The sequence below is a fragment of the Anthonomus grandis genome, chromosome 3 (assembly GCF_022605725.1).
Source record: "Anthonomus grandis grandis chromosome 3, icAntGran1.3, whole genome shotgun sequence".
NCBI classification, from domain to species: Eukaryota; Metazoa; Arthropoda; class Insecta; order Coleoptera; family Curculionidae; genus Anthonomus; species Anthonomus grandis.
The window spans coordinates 38,431,296-38,456,493 of record NC_065548.1 but is presented as its reverse complement, the minus strand read 5'-3'; the positions used below and the strand labels follow the sequence as shown (position 1 = coordinate 38,456,493).

Genomic DNA, 25,198 nt, shown 5'->3' with positions numbered 1-25,198 from the left:
ACACCTTAAACTTCGAAACAGAAGAAGTTTTTTATTTAAGTTGAATTTAAATCAAGAATAGAAGTGAACAACTTTGAAATTTGTAATATTGTTATTAATTCGATACGTCGCTAAATTCTGTTAATTTCAAGTATCTGTGTTAGTTACTGGACGAGACGATAGAGACATTGATACGTGAAAAATATTTGTATAACTTCTTCGCCCTAAACACCTCTGTATGACATCGAGTTAAAGGTTAGTAAATTTAAGCAATTTTTGACCTCTTCACGGCCTACCGGGTAGCCTTTAAATAGTAGAGAAAGTAATCCAGGTTTTTTGTGTGAGTAAAACAATAGGCAACATTGCAACAAAATCACATTTATTCATTCTCAAACCTAACATGTCATCTCTCTGCTAACACTTTTTAATAAACCTTCTAGGGGTGCAATGAAGAGAACCCATGTCGGTAAGCATAATTTAAAAGCAGTATGGCTAATTATGGCAGTAAACAAACGGATCAGATTTAGCCCAGACAAAATAAAGCATGAAACGGTCGGTATTAATCGGAATAGTAAGTAAGTCACCAACAGGACATGTAAACGGTCTAATATGGAAAATAAATGCGGTCGCTCGTTACTTTGGCCAACTCTGTTTAAAATGTCGATAGACGCGTTCTTTATTATGTTATAAAGTTGTTCGAGGTAGAAAAATGTTGTCAAGTTGAAAATAACGGGATAATATCCAATGCAGGGTGCTGCCTCATAATGGTCCGACACGTAGCCCCCCAGCACTTTTTAAGGAATACACAGTGTTTTCTGTAACGGTCCAGCACGCAACCCCGTAGACACTAGGAATAATGAGATAATCTCCAATGCAGGGTGCTACCTAGTTACGGCCCGACACGCAGCCCGCAGCACCCTGTTAAGAAATACACAGTGTTACCCCGGAACGGTCCGGTACGCAACACCGTATATCCTGTGGACATCAGGAATAGGAAAAAGGGATTTGCCTACCTTCTTACCTACCATACTTACATGCTGGCAACAGCGCCGGAGTGAAAGGGCTGGCTGCGGTGGAGCGATGAACGGTACTGTCATCACCTTAGCACTGTTTTTGTGTCCGGGCTAGCTACATGGCTCTTGCTGGTCTTCTGACTTGCTGTTTGTTGAAATTAAGGCGCCTATCTTTTATTTATTTGGTCGCATCGGAGTGCTTTGGTTTATGAGGCTCGGATGATGATATTATACACTGGGTTTCTCCGGCCTAGCAACGTATGGCTCTTGTCGGTTTTCAGGTGCTGTTTGTTTACGTTTTTTAGGCGCCTATCTTTTTTTTGCCTGGTCGCATCGAAGTGCTCTAGATGTTAACGGCACGGAACAAGGGAATTGACTGAGTAGGATATGTTTTTTTACTTACTTTGAAACTGACATTTATTTATATAAAAATATATACACAGGTTAATCTTAAGATTCATGCCTACTGAGCTAAGGGGATATTTTCTTAAATATTAAGGAAATGGCATAAAAACAAAAAAAGAGAGGGCCTTTGTAATGAAGAATGTAAGGAAGATTAGTTGGCCTCCACTGGTTTAATGCTCTGCAGCAGCATTTGGAGTTGCTGTTGCATCGAAGCAAGGAATGCTTGGAGCATGGCATTTGGGTCTGGACCGGGTTGAGGAGGGGCGGCAGCTGTTGCTGGAAGCTGAAGTGTGGGGGGAGCGGCAAGACAACTGTTGTCCTGGGTGCCCCAGGTGAATGGGCGATCCCGTCTGGCCGCTTTGGCCTTCAGGATTTGTTTGGGGTTTCTGGGGCATCCCAGGTAGTTTGCTGTGTGCGGACCTCCACAGTTTGCGTATGTGGCTGGCTGGTTTTTTGGTTTTGTACAGTTAGCGGTTACGTGAGGTTGGCCACACTTCACGCATTTGAAGGCTGCTGTACAGCTGGCATAGGCGTGCCCGTGGAGTTGCACCTGTGACACTAAATCCCTCTGGATTTGTTTCTCTGGGCTTCAACCCTGATTTCGAAGTGATTGAGAAGATAGATTTCTCCTCTCTCGGGAGCTGAACGAGGACTAGTGGCGTGTGTCTATTGTAGTACCAGGCTGCGGAGTGTGGGTGAAATCCCAGTTTCTTTAAGTCCTTCAGGATGCTCTCGGCTGGCCAGTGCTCAAGCGGTCCTCGGAGGACGATGTATAGTCTCCTGTCCTCTGGTAAGGAAAAGGAGTGGAACTGCACTTGTTCACTGTAGGGCTTACCTCGGTCGGTTTTCTTGAGTGGTAGCGGCTGCGGACCCAGGGGGCTGCCTACTGCCGGTCACGTGTATGAAGCTTGTATGGTGAAAATCAGAATCATCTCTCGGCCATCTTGCTTGGCAAAATTGACAGGGAGCTGACAGACAGTTGTTGACATTGACTAATGAAAATCTGATTTTATTTATTACTATTATGTTTTTGTATTGTCAATCTTTAGTCTTTAATAAAATCAAATTCAGTTGATTTCAATGAAGAAGTTTAACTTTTCAAGTATTTAATTTTTAACTTGATTATTATAAATACATATTACAAAAATACATATGTTTATACTTATAAAAAGTTGTTTTCATTTTCAAAGAGTTTATTTAGTTTTTTAGATGGATATATTGTTTCTTTAGATAATACTCTACTATAGAATTTATAATTAATTTTGAAAATCTGTTTAATTTTTCTTTAGGAAACCAATAGAAGTACATATTAAATAAAAATAATCCATCCTTTATTGAATCTATGTGTAAATAAAATGAGGATATTATTAATCTAATGAGAATGCCTTTAGGTGTATGATGAGAAAATAGCACAAAAATGTTGGCAGCCTTTTCTAATCCGTTTAAAATTAGGGTAGTTTAGTTTTACCAAAATACTTTAAAACATTTTTAGATTAATTCTAATTTATATAATGTCTGTTATAATAAATTATTTTATATTATGTATATTATTTTAAGGTTTTTTTTTCAGGAAAATTAAATAAAGAATGTATTAAAGAAAAACATTGTTTTATTTTCATTTGTCCAATTGGTGATATGTCGTATACTATTGTTAATTTATTGCAGTTAATTAACTCATTTATATATGTAAAATAAAGCTAAAGAGTTTTATTTTTATTCAGGTCAATATCTGATGCTAACACCTAATCAAAAAGGCTCTTTTCTCTATGAGTAATCTTTTTGATTAGGCGTTTGCTTTAGAAATTACGATTAAATGATAAGATTGTCAGATTAAATAAAAATTGATTTCCCGCCTCAATTTGGCCACGCCTTTCTACTACCAATCATTTTGATTGGTCCAATTATGCATGTCAAACTGTCAAGTTAGTTACAACAGTTTCCGTTGCCACGCGAGAGGACGCTATTTATGTTCTGTGCTGCCGGTCAGTGCATCGCGTTATATAGAGAACGGACATGCGCGGTACTCTAATACTAGTGGTGGTACGGACACAAACGGTACTGAGGTATTAAACGCGATGATAAATTAATAATTACCGCGCTCGCGCGATTAATTTAAGTTGGAAAAAAAACGAGTAGTTCTATAGATAAATAAGAAAATTCCAGATAATTTAGTAACTTCGTTACAATTTCCACAACCTACCATTACATTCTTTTCAACAAGAAAACTTAAGGATAAAATTTAATCTTCTCTATCATACCATAATACTATTTATCAATAACAGATTTTGGAGTGACAGGATCCAGAACATAAAGTTTAAGCACGGTCCTAAAAAGCATATCCGGGACAACATGTGTTGTGGACTGCTTATGTAAACTTAAGTTTTCCTTAGCTAGTCGTATTTTATAGCTTATCTGTACTAGAATGGTGAACCCACTTGATAAACAAAAAAGTATGTTTTTAGTCTCTAGTTGCTTAGCATCTGCTTTCATTGACTAGTTGTGTATGGTTACTATGAACTTTTATTGGACACTATTGTTGCGTAAATCGCGTTTATCAATAAACAGTTTTTACCGTATATCCTATGGCAAACGTTAGAAAAGTAGCTAGAGACTTAATTTTTCCAGATGAAAGGTTAGGGCAACTATGCTCAAAGATAGAAACTATCCGCATGGTACGAAGAGGTAGGGCTTACAAGAAGAAGACCCCGCAAAAAGCATCGAGAGGCCACTGTTTTAAAAAAGTATTCTCTCGACAGACGAGTCGAAATTTTCAAAGAAGGGTATTTTCAACTTCCACAACCTCAACGAAATAATGAGCTTCGTAGAACGATAATCCGCGATAGAAAAAACAAAAGTTATTTCAAAGCAGATTTTATGTCAATGTGTGAGGCGAAGTAATAGACAGAACTCTTATTATGAAATATCTACAAAAACATTTAGATAGAGCTAACTATTTACAGTTTTTGCAAAATGATATCTCCGATGATCTAGCTGGACTCGCTGCAATAAATATTAATATCAATAATCTTTCAACAAATTAACTATTTTTCAGAGAGTTGGGCCTTTTCTTGGCTCACTTGATCCTCTGGATTTTCGTCTAGGGTAGGGCAAAGGAGCTTGTCTACACAACAGAGATAACAAGCTGTAAGAATTGGTTGGCTGAATTAATTAGGCATGTCATCGACTAAAAGAAAAGATGAGTAAAATCTGTATTGCTGTGACGAATTCATAATGAGTTACTTATTTTGTTGGGTATAACGTCACTTTCATATTAAAAACTTTTTATATTAAAGAGAGAAGTAGAACAGGGCATTCACAAAATTAATTGATAATTTGAAATATATTTTATTCATATATCTTTTATTATTAAATTACATTACAAAACAGTTTATCAAAGGCAATCCATCATTATATTAGAATAAAAGTATTCTTACTATTATACGAGCAGGCGAGAGATGGGATAAGTATATTTTTCCATATTTTTAATTTAATTTTGTTTTATTTACCTTGATAAAGGTATAAGATATAACTACCGAAACGTTGGTTCAAATTAGGATTTTTTATTAAATAAATAGGTTTCTGATTCTTTTCAAATTCATATATTTTGGGTAAGTTAGGTAGGGTAAAAAAATATAATTAAATATAACGAAAAATATCGTAAATAATTTAAGTTCATATTTCTTTTCAATACGCGAATAACTTTATTTTCTTCTTATTTTCAATATTTGAACGTGTGAGATAGTATTTTTTAAATTGATTTTTAATATAAAAGTGACGAAATACCCAAGAGAAATAAATAACTTAATAGAAGAGATGACGGTAAGGATGACCACTACCGAATTAAGAAATAGGGCCCGTGCCCTCCGCACGCTATGCGGAGCTATTTACATCTGTGCCGTGGTTTTAACAAAATTGTGTTTTATTAAATATTAAAACTTGAAATTACCCCACAATAGAGGATCTAGTTCTAAGAATTGATCAGATATTGGTATGAATGTTAATAACTTAAAATAAAGGCAGTAAGTAGGCGTATTTTTAAAAATATTTGAACAATGGAAACATGTTTATTTTTTTTTTTTTGAAACATCAGCAAAGTATTTTATTTCAACTTTACGATTATTTTTTACCTTTAAATATCTCTAGTTTTTCTCTCAATTAACACAGATGCTTGTAATTTTTGGTATCTGAATAAATAAACTGTGTAATGAGACAAATGAAAATTAACTTTAAAACGTTTGGAATTGGGTCAGATATCATCCATTTAAAAAATTGCATCTACCTCTGTACATATTTTGCGAGTATTTTATATAAAATATTTTCTCTTGATTTCTCTTTGACGCTTTTATAAGAAATATTTTTCCCTACGCTGTGCGATGACTAGTTACTCAGATATGGCCGGCGACCTCGCTTAGTTGTACACCCGGTACAGTTAAGGGAATTCTTCAAGAACTATAGTTACATCTTTTCCATTTACAAAAAGTTCATGCATTCTGTCCTGAAGATTTTCTCCGAGGAATATATTTCTAAAATCGGGTTTTAGATAGATGGGAAAAGAATGTAAACATAATTGAGTCAATTTTTTTACTAATAAACCTGAATTTTCAAAAACGTAATTAAATTTCTTTAAAATTTTAAATTTATTGACTGACAAAAATCCACATGGCCCTATTATGTCTCATCGCCACCAACATCAGTTCCAATTCAGTTTGGGTTAGGATCACCGGACAGCATTTGATTAGACCGTTTATCTTACTGGAGTATTTTTTGTGTTGATGTCCGGCCTAATGGGGCTTTTTACGTGGAACATGTTACCATTGGTCTAAAGTTTAAATAAATTTATTGTGATACTATTGATTTTGTCTTTTTGAATGAACAATCAGTATTTTTGTGAACTATGGATATTTTTTTTTAATTGAAGAACTTTATATCTGAAATTTTATTAGAATAATCAGCCAGAACATTTAGATAATCTGCCATTGGCAATACGTACTATGCATGATTGAGCCTAGCAGCTTAGAATTATTTAAAAATGCATTTTGAAAATAGTTAAGTGGGAAGTGAGACCGACGACCCATGCATCCTCGTTCACTTGATTTAAGGCCTTTAGATTTTTTTATGGGACTCCCTAAAATCGTTAGTATTTGCTTATCCAGTTAGCGGCAAAGAACATTGATTATAAGTTATTAATTTTCACTGCGAAATTCAACATTCAACAAATATTCAACAATTGTGGAAGGATCCAAATTTGTTTAAAGAATTAAAGAAAAAAATAATCACAATATATTTTTTCTAAATCTTCTTTAATTCATTAGTTCATTCTTTAGTTTATTTTATCAAAACTAATTAAGAATATCTTTAACCTTAAGATTTGTACTATCTAAAAAACATGTTTTTTAAGTGTATTATACAGGAAAAAATGAAAATAAAAGATAGAATAATTGCTAAAAATAGTTCATTTCTAGAAAGTAAAAATATCCATGTCTATAATAGGTTCTTTTTAAGGAATATTATGAAACGTGAGTTATAATGAATGAGATATAACTCTCATTCATTATAAGAACAAGCTGTGGAAAAAAAAGTATTCCAATATTTTTTCCAGCTAACTAAACATTCTTATATATTCATTCTTATATCTTATTATATATTCTTATACAGGATGTGCCAACAAGGTGTACGGCTAAAATAGCGCCTTAACTGTTCTACAGCAAAGTTGTAGGATTAACAAAAACCTACGAACTAAAAATATTTTTATGTATACTGGGTGTGTCACAAAAAAGTTACTATAAAATTTGATTTTTTTTAAACGGTACGCCCTGTATATTATGGCACTAAAATGTGAGGTAAAAAGAGTAATTTACTTTGGTATAACGTTTTTAAAATTCCCGTGCGGCGTTGCAACGTAATTAATTTTTTTATGTTATTTTTTGCCTTTTAGAGGCTTCGTTTAAAAAATCATAATTAACTTAAAATTTATGCTGCGCCTATGAAACTTGTACCACAGTTAGTCTAGGGCACCTCCTCTAGGCTGACTATGATAATGTGTAATTTTTTAATACAGGGTGTTTTTAAAGAACTTTCAAACTTGCTGAAATTAAATACGCAATATCTCAAATTTTTCAAATGGAACACGCTGTATATTTTTATCTAATTAAGGTTGTCCCTCAAATACCTTCATTTTTTATTTAATATGTCCTATAGGTAAACCAAGTACTTTTTAAGATATTTTAACTTTTCTGTAAAGTACTATGCATTAAACGGGTATTCTTTAAGTTTTGATCAAGATTGCTAAGAAAATATTATTGAAGAATTAGAATTATTTCTTTTCCTACAATTATTATTATTATTAATATTACATACTTGAAAAATTAACCAACACAATTATTCACCTAAACTGCTAAAAAAAACAGCAAAATTAAATTACATACTAGGTAGGTACTTACGATTCATGCATAAATGTACATCGTTACACTAATTTTAAAATTTAAAGATCCATTACAATTATTATAAATTTTGTTCAATATGACCTCCTAAATTTTGTACGCAAGCATTTATCCTTTTTGAGAATGAGTCATTAACCTTTTCCAACATAATAGGCGTGACTGTTTGAAAAATCTCCCGAATTTTATTTTTTATATTTTCACTTGTGGTAGGAGTTGTTTGATAGACTTTTTCCTTCATATATCCCCACAAGAAAAAATCTAGTTTGGTCAAATCTGAGGACCTTGTCCTTGGGGAGGATGTCCATTAAAAAAGTGCGGTCCAATAACGTAATGTCCTATTATTCCTGCCCAAACATTAAGCGACCATCTATGTTGATGATGAATTTCTCGCATGAAGAATGGATTGCTGGTGTCGTAATATTTAAAATTATGTTTATTAATACTGCCATTATTATGGAATGTAGCTTCATCCGAAAAAAGCACAAAATAAAAAATTCAGGCTGATGAATCTTATTTTGCGCCCACTGACAGAAAGCCATTCTTCTTTCATAATCCTGCAACAATTAAATATGGTAAGGATGGAATTTTCTCTTCGAAGCATGCGAGATATTGATGTTGCACTAAAGGATAATTCTTTAGCAAGCTGACTAACGCTTTTATGAGGAACTTCAACGACACTTAAAGCAGATTTTTTGGTGGGAAAGCCAATTTTGTGGTGTTTGTTAACACTAAATTTTGATTTCTTAATTACTGGATGGTTAAATTAAAGACTAGAATTTTGTGGATTTAAAATCTACTTATATTCTTGTATGTCTCTACTTCATCAGAGAAGGAATGGTACATGTTTCTTGCTACCGGATAACTGTCACTGTTTTATGATTAAGTGGGGATGCACTTCCGCCTTGTTGCCAAACCTAACTCACAATTTCAGTATACAAACTGAAATCTTCTACTGTCATCCTGTTTTCCTCATTTGTAACTGGCTTCACCCGTTCATGTTTTTTATAAATTACACTTCCTGTTCTCTCAAATCTTTCTTTTAGTGTTTGAAATACTTGTGCTTGGGGATGTCTCTTTTTCAGAATAAAGTTGCGCATAAATTTTAGATGCCAAAAGGCTATTTCTTTTCAGCAGCTCCAAGAGCACATATCATATCAACAAATTCCTCACGAGAAAAATTCATATTGATTATAAAATGAACAATAAAAATTAAAAATCGATTAACTAACTCACTGATAATAATTTCTAAAATGGAATTTTGAAGAAAAAACATTCATCTTGTCTACTGCTGTCATAAAACTAATAATCTGACAATTATTATTTGACGTTTAAACCAATGTTTCTAAGCAATCTTGATCAAAACTTAAAGATAACCCGTTTTATTTTTTAGTTAGTTTATTTAGTATTTTACAGAAAAGTTAAAATATCTCAAAAAGTACTTGGTTTAGCTGTAGGACATGTTAAATAAAAAATGAATATATTTGAGGGACAAACTTAATTAGATAAAAATATACAGGGTGTTCCATTTGAAAAATTTGAGATGTTGCATATTCCATTTCAGCAAGTTTTAAAATTCTTTAAAAACACCCTGTATTAAAAAATTACAAATTATCATAGTCAGCCTAGAGGAGGTACTCTAAACTAATTGTGGTACGAGTTTCATAGGCGCAGAATAAATTTTAAGTTAATTATGATTTTTTAAACGAACCCTCTAAAAGAGAAAAAATAACATAAAAAAATTAATTACGTTGCAACGCTGAACGGAAATTTTAAAAACTTATACCAAAGTAAACTACTCTTTTTGCCTCACATTTAAGTACCATAATATACAGGGCGTACCATTTAAAGAAACATCATATCTTATAGTAACTTTTTTGTGACACACCCAGTATACATAAAAATATTTTTAGTTCGTAGGTTTTTGTCAATCCTACAACTTTGCTGTAGCACTTTTTGCTTTACCTTGTATAGTTAAGGCGCTATCTTAGCCGTACACCTTGTTGGCACACCTTGTATATATAGGGTATTGCATTTAGAATAATATAATTAAAGTAAGTCTTCATCCTCAATTAACAAAATACCCTGTATATAGAAAATTGTAATAGAATATAACTTTCTTTGAGGCTAAATTGCTTTGAACTTAACTTTTTTTTAACATCCTGTTTATTCTGGGAAAAGCCAATTCCTTACCATTATTACCAGAATATATTAGGTTAAATTATATATAGCTATTTATATAAATAAATACTTTACAAAAGACTTCTAATTTGAGAGGAAAGGGACTCTACAGAGCTTAATCCTTTTGATATTTTGGATTAAGTAATTTGGATATAAGTATATATTTATTTATGGGATAAGTACATGTTCCCTTTAATCTAGGTGAAATACCGTTTGGGTTAAAATCTATAATAATAATATCTTTATTTTCACGTAAAAATTATGTGAAAATAAGTAGCAAATGCCTGGCGTTATTTACTTAATTGCTTTTATACGTACGCATTTAGAATACATGAATAAGTTACAAAAAAGTGTCAAATTAAAACGTATTTAAAAAAAAAATATATTATCAAAAGCTTAATATTTGCATGTTTTATTAAGTATCCTGGAGAACCCAGCATTTAACCTGATCGCTAAAGTATATTGCATTCGAAAAACTACTGATTGGCAGACGAATGTAATCTTTAAATGAAAATTTTCATTGATCTTTAAAGTCGGCTTGTTGTATTTTGGGTATCCCATAAAAAATCTAAAGTGAGTTTGGGTAATATAGACATCTGATTCTTTAATTACCTTAGATTGTAAATAGAACTAGTAATGTTTGTAAGGTTATTTTTGCTTAAATATTCATTTTACAGTATGATGTTCCGTCAAATCTATTTAAAGGAGTAGCACATTTTAGTTGAAAGTTCTTAGTAACATTAATCTGCTGTCACAGTTTTATTACCTTTCTAAAAAAACATAAGATACGATTATGTTTGATAAACTCAATATCATTTCCAGTTCAATATCTAGTTCTACGGGTGAAACCTTTGGTGTGACACTCAAATCACAAAACAGTTTTACCACTAACCAATACTCTTTATTTTATTCTCGAAACGTGCTTCGCTAATAACGTTAGTGAGTTAGTACCTTCGGATAACTAGAATGATTTAAAGTAAATTAAAACTTCTAGACTTAGATACTAAATATAAAGTTAAGTTATAGTTAAAACACAAACTGTATAATGGACCATAAGGGATTTGACCTTTATCCCTATTAAAAATGATTTTCTGATTTTTGAATATTGTAAACTTTCGTATCTATCTAATTTCTAATTGTTATAAAACTGGTCTTACTCATTTTCAATTATGTATTGTTTAAACCTTTTACATTTTATATGAGCTGCATGTATTTTAATTTTGGTATTAATTGATCTTCTTGTTTGTCCTATGTATTTCTTAACACAATGCTTATAATTATTATCAGAGATACCGGATTTTTCATTGGTCTTCATTTTATTTTTTGGTTTTCCTAAAAGATTTGTTAAGTTGGCGGAACTTTGATACATCATTCTTAGAGCTAAGTCTTTAAGAACTTTATCAAAGACTTTTGCTAAGATAGGATCCTATGGTATTATCAAGATTTTAATGAATAAATAGTGAATAGGGGCAAGACTATACGTAACATTTTACATGATTTTCGATAGGACCATCTGATAGAAGCTACGATTAGATCCAGTTATTGACCAATATCAGCTGTAAAAACAAAACAGGTAAGCCTAAAGAGCAAGATTAATTTTATCAACATGAATTTTAAATCTAGAGAGCAAGTAGTTATTTAAGGATAACAAACGGAACTTTTTCACACGCATTACATTCAACTCGTAGTTTAGCACTAACACGGGAAGGTTAAATGACACAATGAAAAATATAATACAATATAATACGCAATTATGTAGGGTATTGATAACAATATAATAAAATATGCATTTTGTGGAATACTGGTACTAGAAAAAATTTGCATGTGCCCCAATTCTAAATATTCATGGATTTTATGCATTCATAAATAATGCAGAATATTGTTGAGAACGATCTAGAACTTATTGTCTGTTAACTGTGAATTAATGCTATTAGAAGTTATTTCTAGCTTAAAAAAATTGGAAAAACTATACGAAAATTTAGTTCATGTTGTACGTCACTAACTGCTTTTTGAACCTTTCTTTTCTTTCAAAAACAGTGTTTCCCTAATTTTGTAATCAACTGAAAAAAAGAAGTCATGTGATTGAAATCCGTAACTTGTAACTCAAACTTCAAAACAGCCACAAAGATATCAACCCTCCTATCAAGAAAAAATTCCTAATTATCAACTGGTCGTCCCCAATTGTGCAATTCTTCTAGAGTAAACGAAAAGATATATAATATTATCTGGCATGCCATAAAATATTATCTGCATGTTTTCTTAACAAACCACTAATGAAATTTAAAACAATATCTATTTTTTCTTGCAAAAATGCAGTAATATTGTCGTCTAATAAAGCAATAATTAAGTTATGATTTTTGTAAATTTATCATGAATAGGTTCAGTCATTTAATAAACATTAATATGTAAAGCAGCTTTCTTAGCTGTTTCATAAAATTCACTTATTCGGCGAGTCAATGTAATCCAAATTATTATCAATTATGTGCTAGAACTGGTAACTAAATGTGCTAGAAAAGAATCAATTGTTTTTAGAAAATCCGTTAAATAGATTTATTCAAAACTTCTATTTTATTTATTTTAAGATGAAAAAAAATCCTCTAATGAACGGTTTTAGTATTAGTAGATATTTATTGTTTCTTAATTAAAATTTCTAACCATTTCAGGTATATATGAAAATATGATTTAATCATTTTAGAACTATATTTTTGTTATTATTTCGAAATAAATACTATAAATCTAGCTTGAATCCATTATTGGTGTAATAATACGTTTTGATAACATCTGATGACTCTGTCAGGAAGGTAAAGTAAAGTGTATTTCAGTTTTGACATTAGGAAAAAAGTACTCATTCAAAATTCTTTGAACATACACATTTCCCTAATGGATAACAAATTACTGGGTAAGTACAGGTTGTACAGATGCATAAATTATTTAAGCAAAACAAATTATTAAAATAACATTTCCTAATTTAAAAATATGCTATCGTTATACCAAAGTTAGTATAAAAAGTTATGACATAGTGTAGCATTTTTATTTTCCAATAAAAATAAGGAACATTTGCAATGCTACAAACCTGTTGTTTTATATAATATCGGTACTTAAAATTATTAAATTACCTAATATATACAAAAAAAAATTTGTAGATAGAATAAAAATATATAGAATAAAGTAGACAAGTCTATTTAATAAAATATTTAATACCTTAACTCTAATCTAACTAATATATACAGGGTGTCTCACGACGAATAGACGCGATCGATATCTCGGAAACTAATTTTTCAAAAATTTTGAAAATTTGGCAACATGGCACAGTCGATGGGGGCTACACAACTAAAATATTTTGACAGTTGTGACGTTTCCGGTTATACCGGAAGTAGGTATCAACTTCGTTATTTTAAATGGAACATCCTATATATTTTTACATTTTTGGCTTTTACGTGAAATTCTAAGTATATTTTGTGTATAATGTCCTATACCTAAGTGTAACCGTTTTTGACATATTTTTAATTTCATGTGAAAAACTATGTTTATAAGCCCTAATATAATTACCGATTACTCCCTTTTACTAGCCTTTATTTATTGGTTAGTTTTGGTTTTATTTTAGAGGAAGGACCACTTTAAAAGACTATTTTAATATATGGCTAAAAAAAAGATACAGGGGGGTCAAAAACTAGCATTAAAAATTAAAATGAAAAAATCATTAAAAGTCAATTTTTTTAAATGGAAACCCCCTATTTTTATAATTTTTTCTTAAAGGTAATTAAAAATAAGGTTAACTTTGTATAAGGTTATCTAGTCCAAAAATTGATAGTTTCCGAAATATTGGCAGTTTAAATTTGGCCTAATATTAAAAGCCGTATAGTAGCACGGCTCAAGGATTGTTGATTAGTTGGGCATGACGGTTGTCATAGTAACCGCAAGAAGCGGCAGTAAGACAATGGATTATATGCATTACATTTATAAGTTACTTGCTATTTAAGTTTTCTTCGTAAAAGTGTAGTTTAATTAAAAAGTGTATATTTCTGTTATAATCCATTATCTTACTGCCGCTTCTAGCGGTTACTATGACAACCGTCATGCCCAACTAATCAACAATCCTTGAGCCGTATTACTATACGGCTTTTTAATATTAGGCCAAATTTAAACTGCCAATATTTCGAAAACTATCATTTTTTGGACTAGATAACCTTATACAAAGTTAACCTTATTTTTAATTATCTTGATGAAAAAATTATAAAAATAGGGGGTTTCCATTTAAAAAAATTGACTTTTAATGATTTTTTCATTTTAATTTTTAATGCTAGTTTTTAACCCCCCTGTATCTTTTTTTTAGCCAAATATTAAAATAGTCTCTTAAAGTAGCCCTTCCTCTAAAAAAAAACCAAAACTAACCAATAAATAAACGCTACTAAAAGGGAGTAATCGGTAATTATATTAGGGCTTATAAACATAGTTATTCACATGAAATTAAAAATATGTCAAAAACGGTTACACTTAGGTATAGGACATTATACACAAAATATATTTCAAATTTCACGTAAAAGCCAAAAATGTAAAAATATACAGGGTGTTCCATTTAAAATAACGAAGTTGACACCTACTTCCGGTATAACCGGAAATGTCACAACTGTCAAAATATTTTAGTTGTGTAGCCCCCATCGACTGTGCCATGTTGCCAAATTTTCAAAATTTTAAAAAAATTAGTTTCCGAGATATCGATCGCGTCTATTCGTCGTGAGACACCCTGTATTGTAGCGTTTTATTTTTCTACTCCTTATGTTCACTAACGCTCCATTGATATTTCATTAATTTCAATACATTGATAATTTCAGTCAACTTCTTTTATTTATATTTCTTTAAATTCACACTGTCAATGACACATTACTACTGTAACGCATCACTCTCCTGGTTTAATTATCCATGATTTCTGTTGACGGTCCGTCACTTCTCTAATTGGTCATAATTAATATTTTCTCTGACTGGCTAATATTGACAGCTCAGGCGAGAGGTGGGGTCGTTACTGATGTAGTCGGTATTGCATCCATTTTTCGAGGACTTGTTCCCGTGTCGCAGGTAGGAGCACTCGTAAAAGGCCAGTTTTTTATTTCCGAAATTTGTGAAGCAGGAAGTGGCCAATATGGTTTGTAATTTATAGTCCTTAATCTTGTTCCTTTAGGGAACTATTTATTTCATAATTCTGATTAAGAATCCCAAGATTTTATTGGATAGATAATGAAACTTAGCAAGGTGAGTGTGTCACATTTTTAACGCCTTTCATTTTTTTATCGACAGTGAATACAATGGCAACCGTTGTTTTAGTGTTTTATGTTGATGACTGCAGGCTTTTGATTTCCCCGAGAAATTGCTGAAAGCGGTGGAGCTAGAGCTAATATTAAAGATTCCAAGTCCCGATAGCTGAGCTACAAATGACATATATTATATTCACAGTCTCGGTTTTGAAGGCTAGCCGTTCATTTCTTGGAGGAATATACAGGCCAGTTTATTCCATTTATTTAAATATTACTAACCATAGATTTGTCTCACTTATCTAAATTTTTATTATTATACCTTATATTTCAATTTAACGTTACAAATATTTAATCAATCTCATATTTTAATACGTCAGTTTCTTATCTATAATATTAGTTATTTTTTGTTCAGTATTTTTCAGTACCTTTTTTGGTAGTTAAGTAGATATAACTCAGTTAAAGCTGATATGTCTTAGGTAAAAAGGTTCATGAACTTTCCCCTGCGTACTAACATTAAAAACTAGTTTAATTGCAAAAATGGGAAAAAAAATATAATATTGATCAAGCTAAAAAATTTAATCCAAGATTAATCATAAAGGGAGTGCGTTTAGAAGGGTTAGATACATCGGACCAAATAATAGGCAACATAACGTCTTTAAATGATATCTCAGATTTAGCATCTGAAATTAAATATATTACTAAGTTAAAGCAACGCAATAATAAAATTGACCTTGTGATTGAAGTTTGCCCGGCACTTCGTAAGCGCCTTCTAGGAATAGGATCGGTTTTTGTGGGATGGAGCAAGTCAGTTGTGGAGGACTATCTGCGTGTTATTAATAGTTTTCGATGTGCATATGGTCACACCGTAAAAGACTGTCGCGAATAAAAAGACACTTGTCCCAAATGCGGAAAAAATCATAAATTGAAAGAATGTATTTCTGAAGAAAAAATGTGTATTAATTGTGTTAAATTAGGTTCTCATAACAAACATAATGTAAAGTCTATCTTTACTAACCACTATAGCTTTGATAAAGATTGTCTTTCCTATCAGAAATATCTTTTAAAGCTTGGATCTCGAATTAATCACGAATAACTTTTTTTACTGGGATAAATAGCTATTTTTATAGTTTATTTTATATTTATAGTTTATAAGAAATGGCTAACAAACAATTAAATTCTTATTTAAATGTAGCCAATTTAAATATTAGATTAATATAATATATTAATATATATATATATATATATATATTAATAATTTATTGCCAAGTTTTTCTCAATTTTGTAAACAATAAATATGATATTTTGGGTATAAGTGAAACGTGGCTGAATGAAAATATATTAAGCAGTGCGGTTTTTATGCCAGGTTATTATTTTTTTTAGAAAGGATAGATTAGACAGAGTTGGGGGTGGTGTTGGCATCTATGTCAGGTCAATGTTTCAGTGCGAAATTGTAAATATTAATGTTAATAATGTAAACTTTGAATTTATGCTTCTAAATGTTAAAATTGGTGTTCACAATATTGCAATACTTATAATATACAGGCCCCCTAAATCGAAAGCGTTTGAAATTATAAATTTCCTGGAAGAAGTTGTTCCACATCTGTTAGTGACCTATGATTATTCAGTAATTCTCGGAGATCTAAATATTGATATGTTAAAACCTAATTCATTATATTCTATGCTTAACTCTTTTGGGTACGTACAATTAATAAATGAACCAACTCGTATAACAAATACTACTGCAACATGCTTAGATCCCATTTTTATCAATACTAAAGATATTTGTCATAAAAGTGGCACCGTTGTTTCAGGTTTAAGTGATCACAATCAAATACCTTTTTGCACTTTAAAATTAGTAGTTAAAAGACAAAAACTAAAATTTATAACTTAAGACTTATTTTAAAGGAACGTGATAAGGCTTTGACTAAATACAAAAATCACAAGTGTTTAGAAAATTGGAGATATTACACGGAGTGTCGTAATTTTGCGTTGGCATCAATAAGACGAGAAAAAGCTGCATATCTTGCAAGCTTGGAGAGTGACAAAACTGGTAAAAAACTTTGGAAAGGTCTAGAAACTTAAATATCTAGAAAAATAAATATTAAAACAACCAAGAATAATAACGAGCTGCCGTTTAATATATCTGATCCAAATCAAATAAATGATTTTTTTTTAAGTGTTTTTAATAAATCTGATAAATGTGTAAACAAAATTAACTTCTACTCCAGTAATAAATTTACCAAGGATAATTTTCATTTTTCTTTAGTAGACCAAAGTACTGTCGAAAAAACTATAAAAAATATTAGGTCCAATGCCTTTGGTGTGGATAACATAACTCGACGTATGTTACACTTATGTCTCCCTGATATACTGGATCATGTCACTCATATTATAAATAACGTGGCTGATACTATTAACGCTGATCTGAACGTAATAAATCCATTTTCAAAAGAGCATAACCTTGTCATTAATCCTAATAAAACAAAAATGGTTTCGTTTTCAAACCGAGGATCACATAAAAATATAATGGAAACTGTTCACATTCAATGTATTAGACTCTATACTTCAGTTGAGGTGGTTAACGCTACCTTACCTATTCAAATTCTTCACTTCTACTTTTCTTTATCGATTATATGTTAGTCAAAGACCTGAATATCTTTTTGAAAAGTTAATACCAAGAAACCATGTTCACACTCGAAATATTAGATACAATATCTTGACCATGCCGCACCATTCCACGGCTCTATTCGAGCGATCTTTTACTTATAATGCCGTTAAGTTCTATAATACTTATAAACCAATATTTAATACTTCGTTAAATGTGTATAGGAAATATTATAAACTTTTGTTTTTAAATCAATAGTGTTCTAGAAGATAAATACTTTATATATACTTGTTTCTTTTTTTGTTTTTTTTTTCTAGTTTTCTCCATTTAAACTGTGAATGTTAGGAAGGTTAAGAGTTAAAGAGTAGCTTTAAGCTAATCTTCGCCTTCTTGGCAATGTAGTATTAAGTAATATTGTGAGATTAATATTGCTTTTTTTTTAATAAAGACATATTACTACAAATATATAAAAAAAACTTTAATAATTGCTATTTATTTTTCAAGTGCTGAAATCTACCTAGTAGTGAAATCATAATTTAAATGTTACTTTTGTCAAATTTATTTTAATCATTATTCATATTTTAATTCATAACAAATTATTAACACTTAACAGATTAGAACATGAGGTGTATACATATCTTTGATGTAAATATAATTTGGTAGTATTGTTAAGATTTTTTTTTGCCTCTTTAAATCTACTTTATCCAGGGTCATTTAATTGTTAATTGAAACCTATATACCAAGTCTTTTTCTCAGTTTTCTTTCGTTTATAAAAAAAACTAAGTGGCGCCCTCTTATTTAATAGTTATAATCAAGTTTAGATTCTTTAATAGCCAGTCATAAGTGAACCTTCGAACAATCCCAAGCCTTCAATAATTCTGAGCTACCGTCTGCAAACTCTTGGCAAAATAGTAACACTGTAAAGTTAACGCCACAATACACTAGGATAAATGATTTTCAGCATTCCTAAACAAAATTTTCCTTTTGCAAAATTTTAATAATTAGATCCAGGTTCAAGTCCTGCACTTTATTTTCATACTCGAGTGATACTATATATTAGCATCCAAAAAAAATACCCAATTTTTTGCTAAATATTGACCGACGCGAGGCGATTCAGATTCTCAAATGGCGTATAAGTCTAAAAATCTCCTAGAAGTAGTAGTAGCGGTAATCCCACAACTGTTGTTATTTTTGAAACAATAGTTATTTAAAATACCATTTAATTACATGAAATCTTTTTATTTTAATATTTCGAAGTTCTTTAAGATTTAAATTGTGAAAACCGCTTGGTTACATTAATAATTTTAATATTAAAACAGTAAGAGGATATTTATTACCAAATTTCGTAAAAACCCTTAAAATTTATGAATTTTCCCTGATTCCTTGCGTCAACAATTTATTTATTTTCTACTTAAATTGTCTATAAATTTTTGCGATTAGCCGGTCAGTTTTGAGTATTTTTAAACTGTATTTTTATAATTAATAGTATTCTGATTTTCATTGTTAATTATTTATTTAAAAGATATTTTAGTATTATATAACACTACGGATACTATATATTGTAAAATAGGTAATATATAGCAATGCAAAGTCTGCATGGGTTTAAATAATACATAGAAATCTCTATGAGAAATAAATGTTGATTTTGGGGTAAATTAGAAGTGTTTACAACAAAAATATTTATTATTATTTAAATATTATTAATAAGACTCGAAAAAAAGGAAATAATAATGTTTTCTTGATTTTACTAATTATAATTCATAACTGAATTTCTTTAAAAAATTCAATGAATAATAAAATTAAGTGGGATCCATATTTTATAATTGGGATTTTTTATTTTAACACCTACTACTCAGTATCTACTCGAAGAAAGCTGCCGTGCTTATGTGATGCTAAAGTATTTGTAAAAATACGCCACAATACTAGGTGAAATATAAACTCGAAATATAGCGGTAATAAGCGTAGTGAAATATATTATTAAATCGAGTACTTGAGACAATTTAAAAATGGTAAAATGCCCTAGCAACTGCTTTAATTAAGTACACGAATTAATTTTGCCTCTATTTTCCGACAAGCAAATTTAGTCGGTAAAACGTCAAAGTGATATTTTTTTTGCACCTTTTAGTCTCCTTAGGCCGGGTATACACGATCCGGTATGAACGGTCCGGCGAAAACGGTCCGGCGCCGGATCGTCACGACAACACATAGGTTTTAATAGAAGACGATACATGGATGCGTCAATGCCGGATCGACGGATCAGCGCCGCAGCTTGCTGCGGCAAGACCGCGCGCCGGATAACCGGATCATCCTGGGCAACACACGTACTTCAATGTATCGCGATATACGTTCCGGTTGTAACGCGCGTTTTTAGTTATTTTCACCCAAATTATTACATTATATATCTTGTTTTAACACAGTCAACAATTCGCCAAATGATTTTTTAGACATTCTGTAATAATTAAAAAACTTATTATGATACTGCCGAATATTTGTATGAAATTTGTCGATTTTTTTCTACACCACTTTCAAAATATGGATGCCTTCAATGTTTTCACGTTATACTGACTCTCGCAAAAAATCTTTTGCTTCAAGACCACAAATAATTCTTGATGAAGAATCTTGCAATGAAAACATTATTTCCCGATGAAAGTCTCGAAGCAATCAAATTTTTGAATTTTTTTTAATACCTATCCGTTTTTAACGCAGTGTGTATCGCGTATATCCTATGCGGTAGAAACGCATCCGTTTCTACCGCATCCGTTGAAACCGGATCGTGTATATCCGCACTTACCAATTCAAAGCCGGACTGAGGCGAGATAAAACAGTACGTGGGTTTTAATTAATTTGCGTATATTCAAAGGTAACAATAGGAGCGGAGTATACGCGAGCTGAACGATACGAATTCTGTGCACGATATACTTGAAAATTACAATGCTGAAAATAGTCGATCTATGGTTTTAGTTTAAGAGTTTTCGAAGTGCCTTAAATAAGTTGAAAAAGTATTGTAAGCTAAATTATTTAGATATTTAATTAATACAATTCTATAATGTAAGAAGCTGAATAATCCAAATAGAATCTCAAATTTGTTTTATGCAATTATTACTAATTCACCATTATTGCATATTTCAATATGCCTATATCAAATATTCGATGTGCTTCTCATTAAATATAATATAAGTCTTATTAAATTATTAAGCAAAGTTTGTATACTTTTTTTATTACACTTATTTTCAGACAAGTTCATTTAAACATAATAATTTCATAAACAAAATTTATATTAAGGACAGATTTTCTTAAACTCCAATAATCTGTAGCTTAAATGTTAAAACCATTGTTAAAGATTAAAGCACTTAGGAATTAGCATCTTATTCTAAAACACCTCTTAGATTTTATACGAATTTTTTGGAATAAAAGGAATAAAAAGGTAATAGCTAGATTTCTCCCAATAATTGTGAATTTTGGATTGGATAAATAGACTAGATGTGAACATGATCAGATACAAGATATTATGAAGTAAAATGTTATTAACGCACCGAATATTGCTTAGTTTAAGCTTATCTTGGCTATATTTAGACTATAAAAAAACCTACTATTAATAGTAGTATCATAATCTTCAGAAAATCTAGATTATTAATTTTTTCAAGTATTTTTGCTAAAACAAAGTAGTGGGAGAAGACAAGATCTGCTTTCATTTAAATGTAGTTAATTCCAGATTTAATAATCGGTATAAAACAAGCTGTTTGGTTTAAAAATTGATGTTTTTTTCTATATACGAGAGAAAGATAAAAAGTTCCAGCTTGATAAACAAAATTTGATTTCATCAGCATTTGAAAATCATCAGCATTAATAAATTTTTCATAACGGCTCTAATCTAGGTATTCCCAGTATCAACCACATTGCCCCAAATTTTTTATATTCAAACAATTTTTTTAGGGCCAGTTACTGGGGACTAAATCTGACTCAAGAAGACTAGAGGGAGGCGTTTGCGCAGTAGCGTAGTGCGAAATATGTGCTGTTCTCTGTCATTCGTGAATCATTTAAGGCCCATTGTCCATGGAGGCGAAGCGTCACACCGGCGTATTCGTCACTACATTTTTGTCACAAATGAGGAAGGTTTGTTGGCACATTTTAGTACATCCTTATTATTTTAGTTATTGGCTGCATAAGTAGCAAAGCGTATTATAAGCATCTATAAAGCTACGACTTTGCGGATAGGGAGCCTTAATGACAGACAAATTTTAGCAATTACAGACAAATGGCAGGTCTTAGTGAAACAAGACTTTTTTCTTCGCCAAATGAGGTGGTTTATTTTTGACTTTTAAAACGAAGTTAAGCGTTGCAATAATAAACCTACGTAGTATACAGTCGCCAGAACCTTATTCATTGATTGAATTGTTTTTCACTTCTTTATGATTGGTTTACTTGATTTGCGGTAAGAGCAATTAGCAAGAAATTGGGTCCTTAACTGGCAAGAATAGTGTATTTTTCTACTTTGTCATATCTCAGATATGGCATTCCATTTTGGGGAGTAGCCAATCAAGGTCTTTTGAATATAGTTTTCAATCTGCAGAAAAAGGCAATTAGATTCCTTCTAAACATCAATCAAAGAGAAAGCTGCAGGCCGCATTTTGTGACTTAAATAACTCTAACCTTAACATCTCTTTTTATTTTGGAAACATGTTCTCTCATTTTCAAGAATTGCGTTCAGCTTCAGAGTCGTACCCCTTACTATAATACTCGCCAGAAATTTAATCTGCATTTGCTATTGCCAAAAACAACGCTTATTAGATGTGCTTATTTTATGAGGGGCTAAAGTTATATAACCATTTGCCAATTGGTCTCAGATCCAATAAAAATCTTGAAGCCTTTCGCCGATTACTAAAAAGGAAACTTTTAAATAAATCATACTATTGCATTGAGGAATTTTATCGGGATGACCCTGTAATTAGTTGATAAATAGTGATTGATTTTAAGTGTTTTTGCAATATTTTAAATCTTTTGTGTTAATGTATAATGATTTTTTTTATATATTTTTTTATAATAAATTTAAGTTTTATTTTTCTACTTGGATTTATGTATTTAATACTTTTTTAATTTTAACTGTAAGTATGCTTTGTCAATGAAAATTAATTTTTTTGGACAAATAAAGCACTGTTGACTTTGACTTTTCAATCCATTGTTTCTATTATTTTTTAGTTTAATGAGTGTAGTGGTCTAGGGAGAAGTCCAAGTTTTATTGATAGTTATTGTCGCCAAAAGGTGGTTCCTATTAAAAGACAAATTTTTTGTTGAGATTCGACGCGAAAAGGGTATACTTTGGCAATAAAAATGATAAATGGCACCTTACCTCTGGAATTTCTGGATGTGTGTGTCGCAGGGATCCCTGATTTCCTCTGGAAAACTTGACTGGATTCTGCTTGTTTCAAAGCATTCACTTAGATTAGATTTTCTTAAAAACAATGTAGACTTTTGCGAAAAAGAACTTGCGAAGAACTACCTTTTGAGAATTACTATTTTAATATGCTTGGAGAGAGAGAGAGAGAGAGAGACGACTGGTGGCGCTTCAATCGCAAGACTGCTAAGTCCTCTGCGTCCAGGTGCCAACCAAGTATTGCCAATGTATAAATATAAAAATTTAACTTTAGACGCGGGAAATAATTGTTGCAGCGGCAGTTATAAATTGACACAAAAAATATTTAGACTTCCTCTTATATAGCTAAATTTTTAATTGAAGCAATTTATCAAGTAAATTTTTGATATGCTAATTTAATAATTATTGTGCATATAGAAAATTACTTAATTTTTCATATGAGACTAAAATTTACGCGTTTTAGAAACCAGTGCATTATTTAAGGCGTTTATGGTGCGCGCATATCCTAGTCAGTGGCTCAAGCTCAACTTAACTTTCACTAGATATATAAAACTATTGATTCAAGCAAGGAATAGTACCAGTAGTAGTTCATTACACAACAACATATGTAGTCTACAGTATAAATATCATGTGCTTCTGAAATTGATAAAACCCCTCTTGTGATGAACTCTACTGAATTGCGGCCTAGCTTTGATGAGCTATCTACAAGCAACAAGTAAGTGAACTAATTATAGTTTTATTTGATTCACTGATCGTTTTATAACTTAATTTATTTGATTCCTTCTGCCATAATTTATTATACATTCCACTAGTTACCCAAATATTATATTTTAAATAATAACTCTTTAAACAATAATAATATATATTTGAATTTGAATGTTTAATTTAACCTTAGTTAATTTTGGATTTTTTTTTCAAAAACTCCAAGCTCGTAGTAAAAAGGAATAAAAGCTAAAAAAGGTGGAGAAAACCGCATTTTTATATAATTATCTTTGATCAAACCAAAAATATTAGCAAAAATAATACATAAAAAATAAGCCCTTAATACTATTTTATTTTAAAAACTTGGATTATTATACTCGCAAGAATAATAAGTATTAATTTAAATTCCAGGATGATGAGCAAAAAACTTATTTATTTATAATGTGTTAACTGTTTTCCCCTACTTATTACTATCTATAGCATCTTTTAAAATTATAGAACATAATAACAACTTAAAAGGTGGATTTTTTTAAATTGAATACAGCAAATGGAATGTATTTTAATTGTGTCAGTAAAAATTTTAATACATTTTTTAATTTACACAAACCCAGCAAATTAGAAAATGCTTTTAAAATAGCAGGGCCAAAATTTAACCAAAATATTTTTTCCCTAATTATAATTAGTATCAGAATTTCTTACATCAACATGAACTCCTTCCACTTTAAAAGAAGATGTCTGAGGTTTGAATTTTGGCACAAATCGATAAAACTCTTCGTGGTCCTTGTACCACTTTACAGAATATAATTTATCATTTCCTAAATTATATTCGCATTGCAACAGCGCTGTTTCGCCTGGAACCCTGTACTGAGGTACGTTTACTCTAACCCATTTAAGGTTGTTTTCTTTTATAGAGTTAACACCTAAAATAGAAAAAAACAGAGGATAAACTAATTAAATTAATAATTACTATTTTAGATAATTCTTTTAAATATTTATAAAAGTATGAATATTTGAAAATTAAAAATAATAATTGAGGAAGAGGTTCATTCTGAATGGAGTTAATGCAATGCTAAAAAGTATTGTAAAGGAAGTCTTTTTCCACAAATAAAATGCCAATTTATAGTATATGAAAGTGATAATATTGTTTATGTTTTGTGAACATGGGAAGACAATTGGTAACTTTCAAATCTGATGATAGCAAGAATATTTGCCTAAATGCATCACTCCTAACATTAGAATTGGCATTTTATTTGTGG

At 30.8% G+C, this 25,198-nt stretch overlaps 1 protein-coding gene across 1 annotated transcript in view; it reads right to left on the bottom strand.

The window, feature by feature from the left end:
* LOC126734528 (cell adhesion molecule 1-like) overlaps positions 1-25,198 on the bottom strand; it is an 88,461-nt gene that overhangs the window by 44,980 nt on the left and 18,283 nt on the right. The window contains exon 3 of the mRNA XM_050438202.1: positions 24,642-24,862. Within this exon, the coding sequence (XP_050294159.1) occupies positions 24,642-24,862 (221 nt within the window). The remainder of the gene's footprint in view (positions 1-24,641; positions 24,863-25,198) is intronic.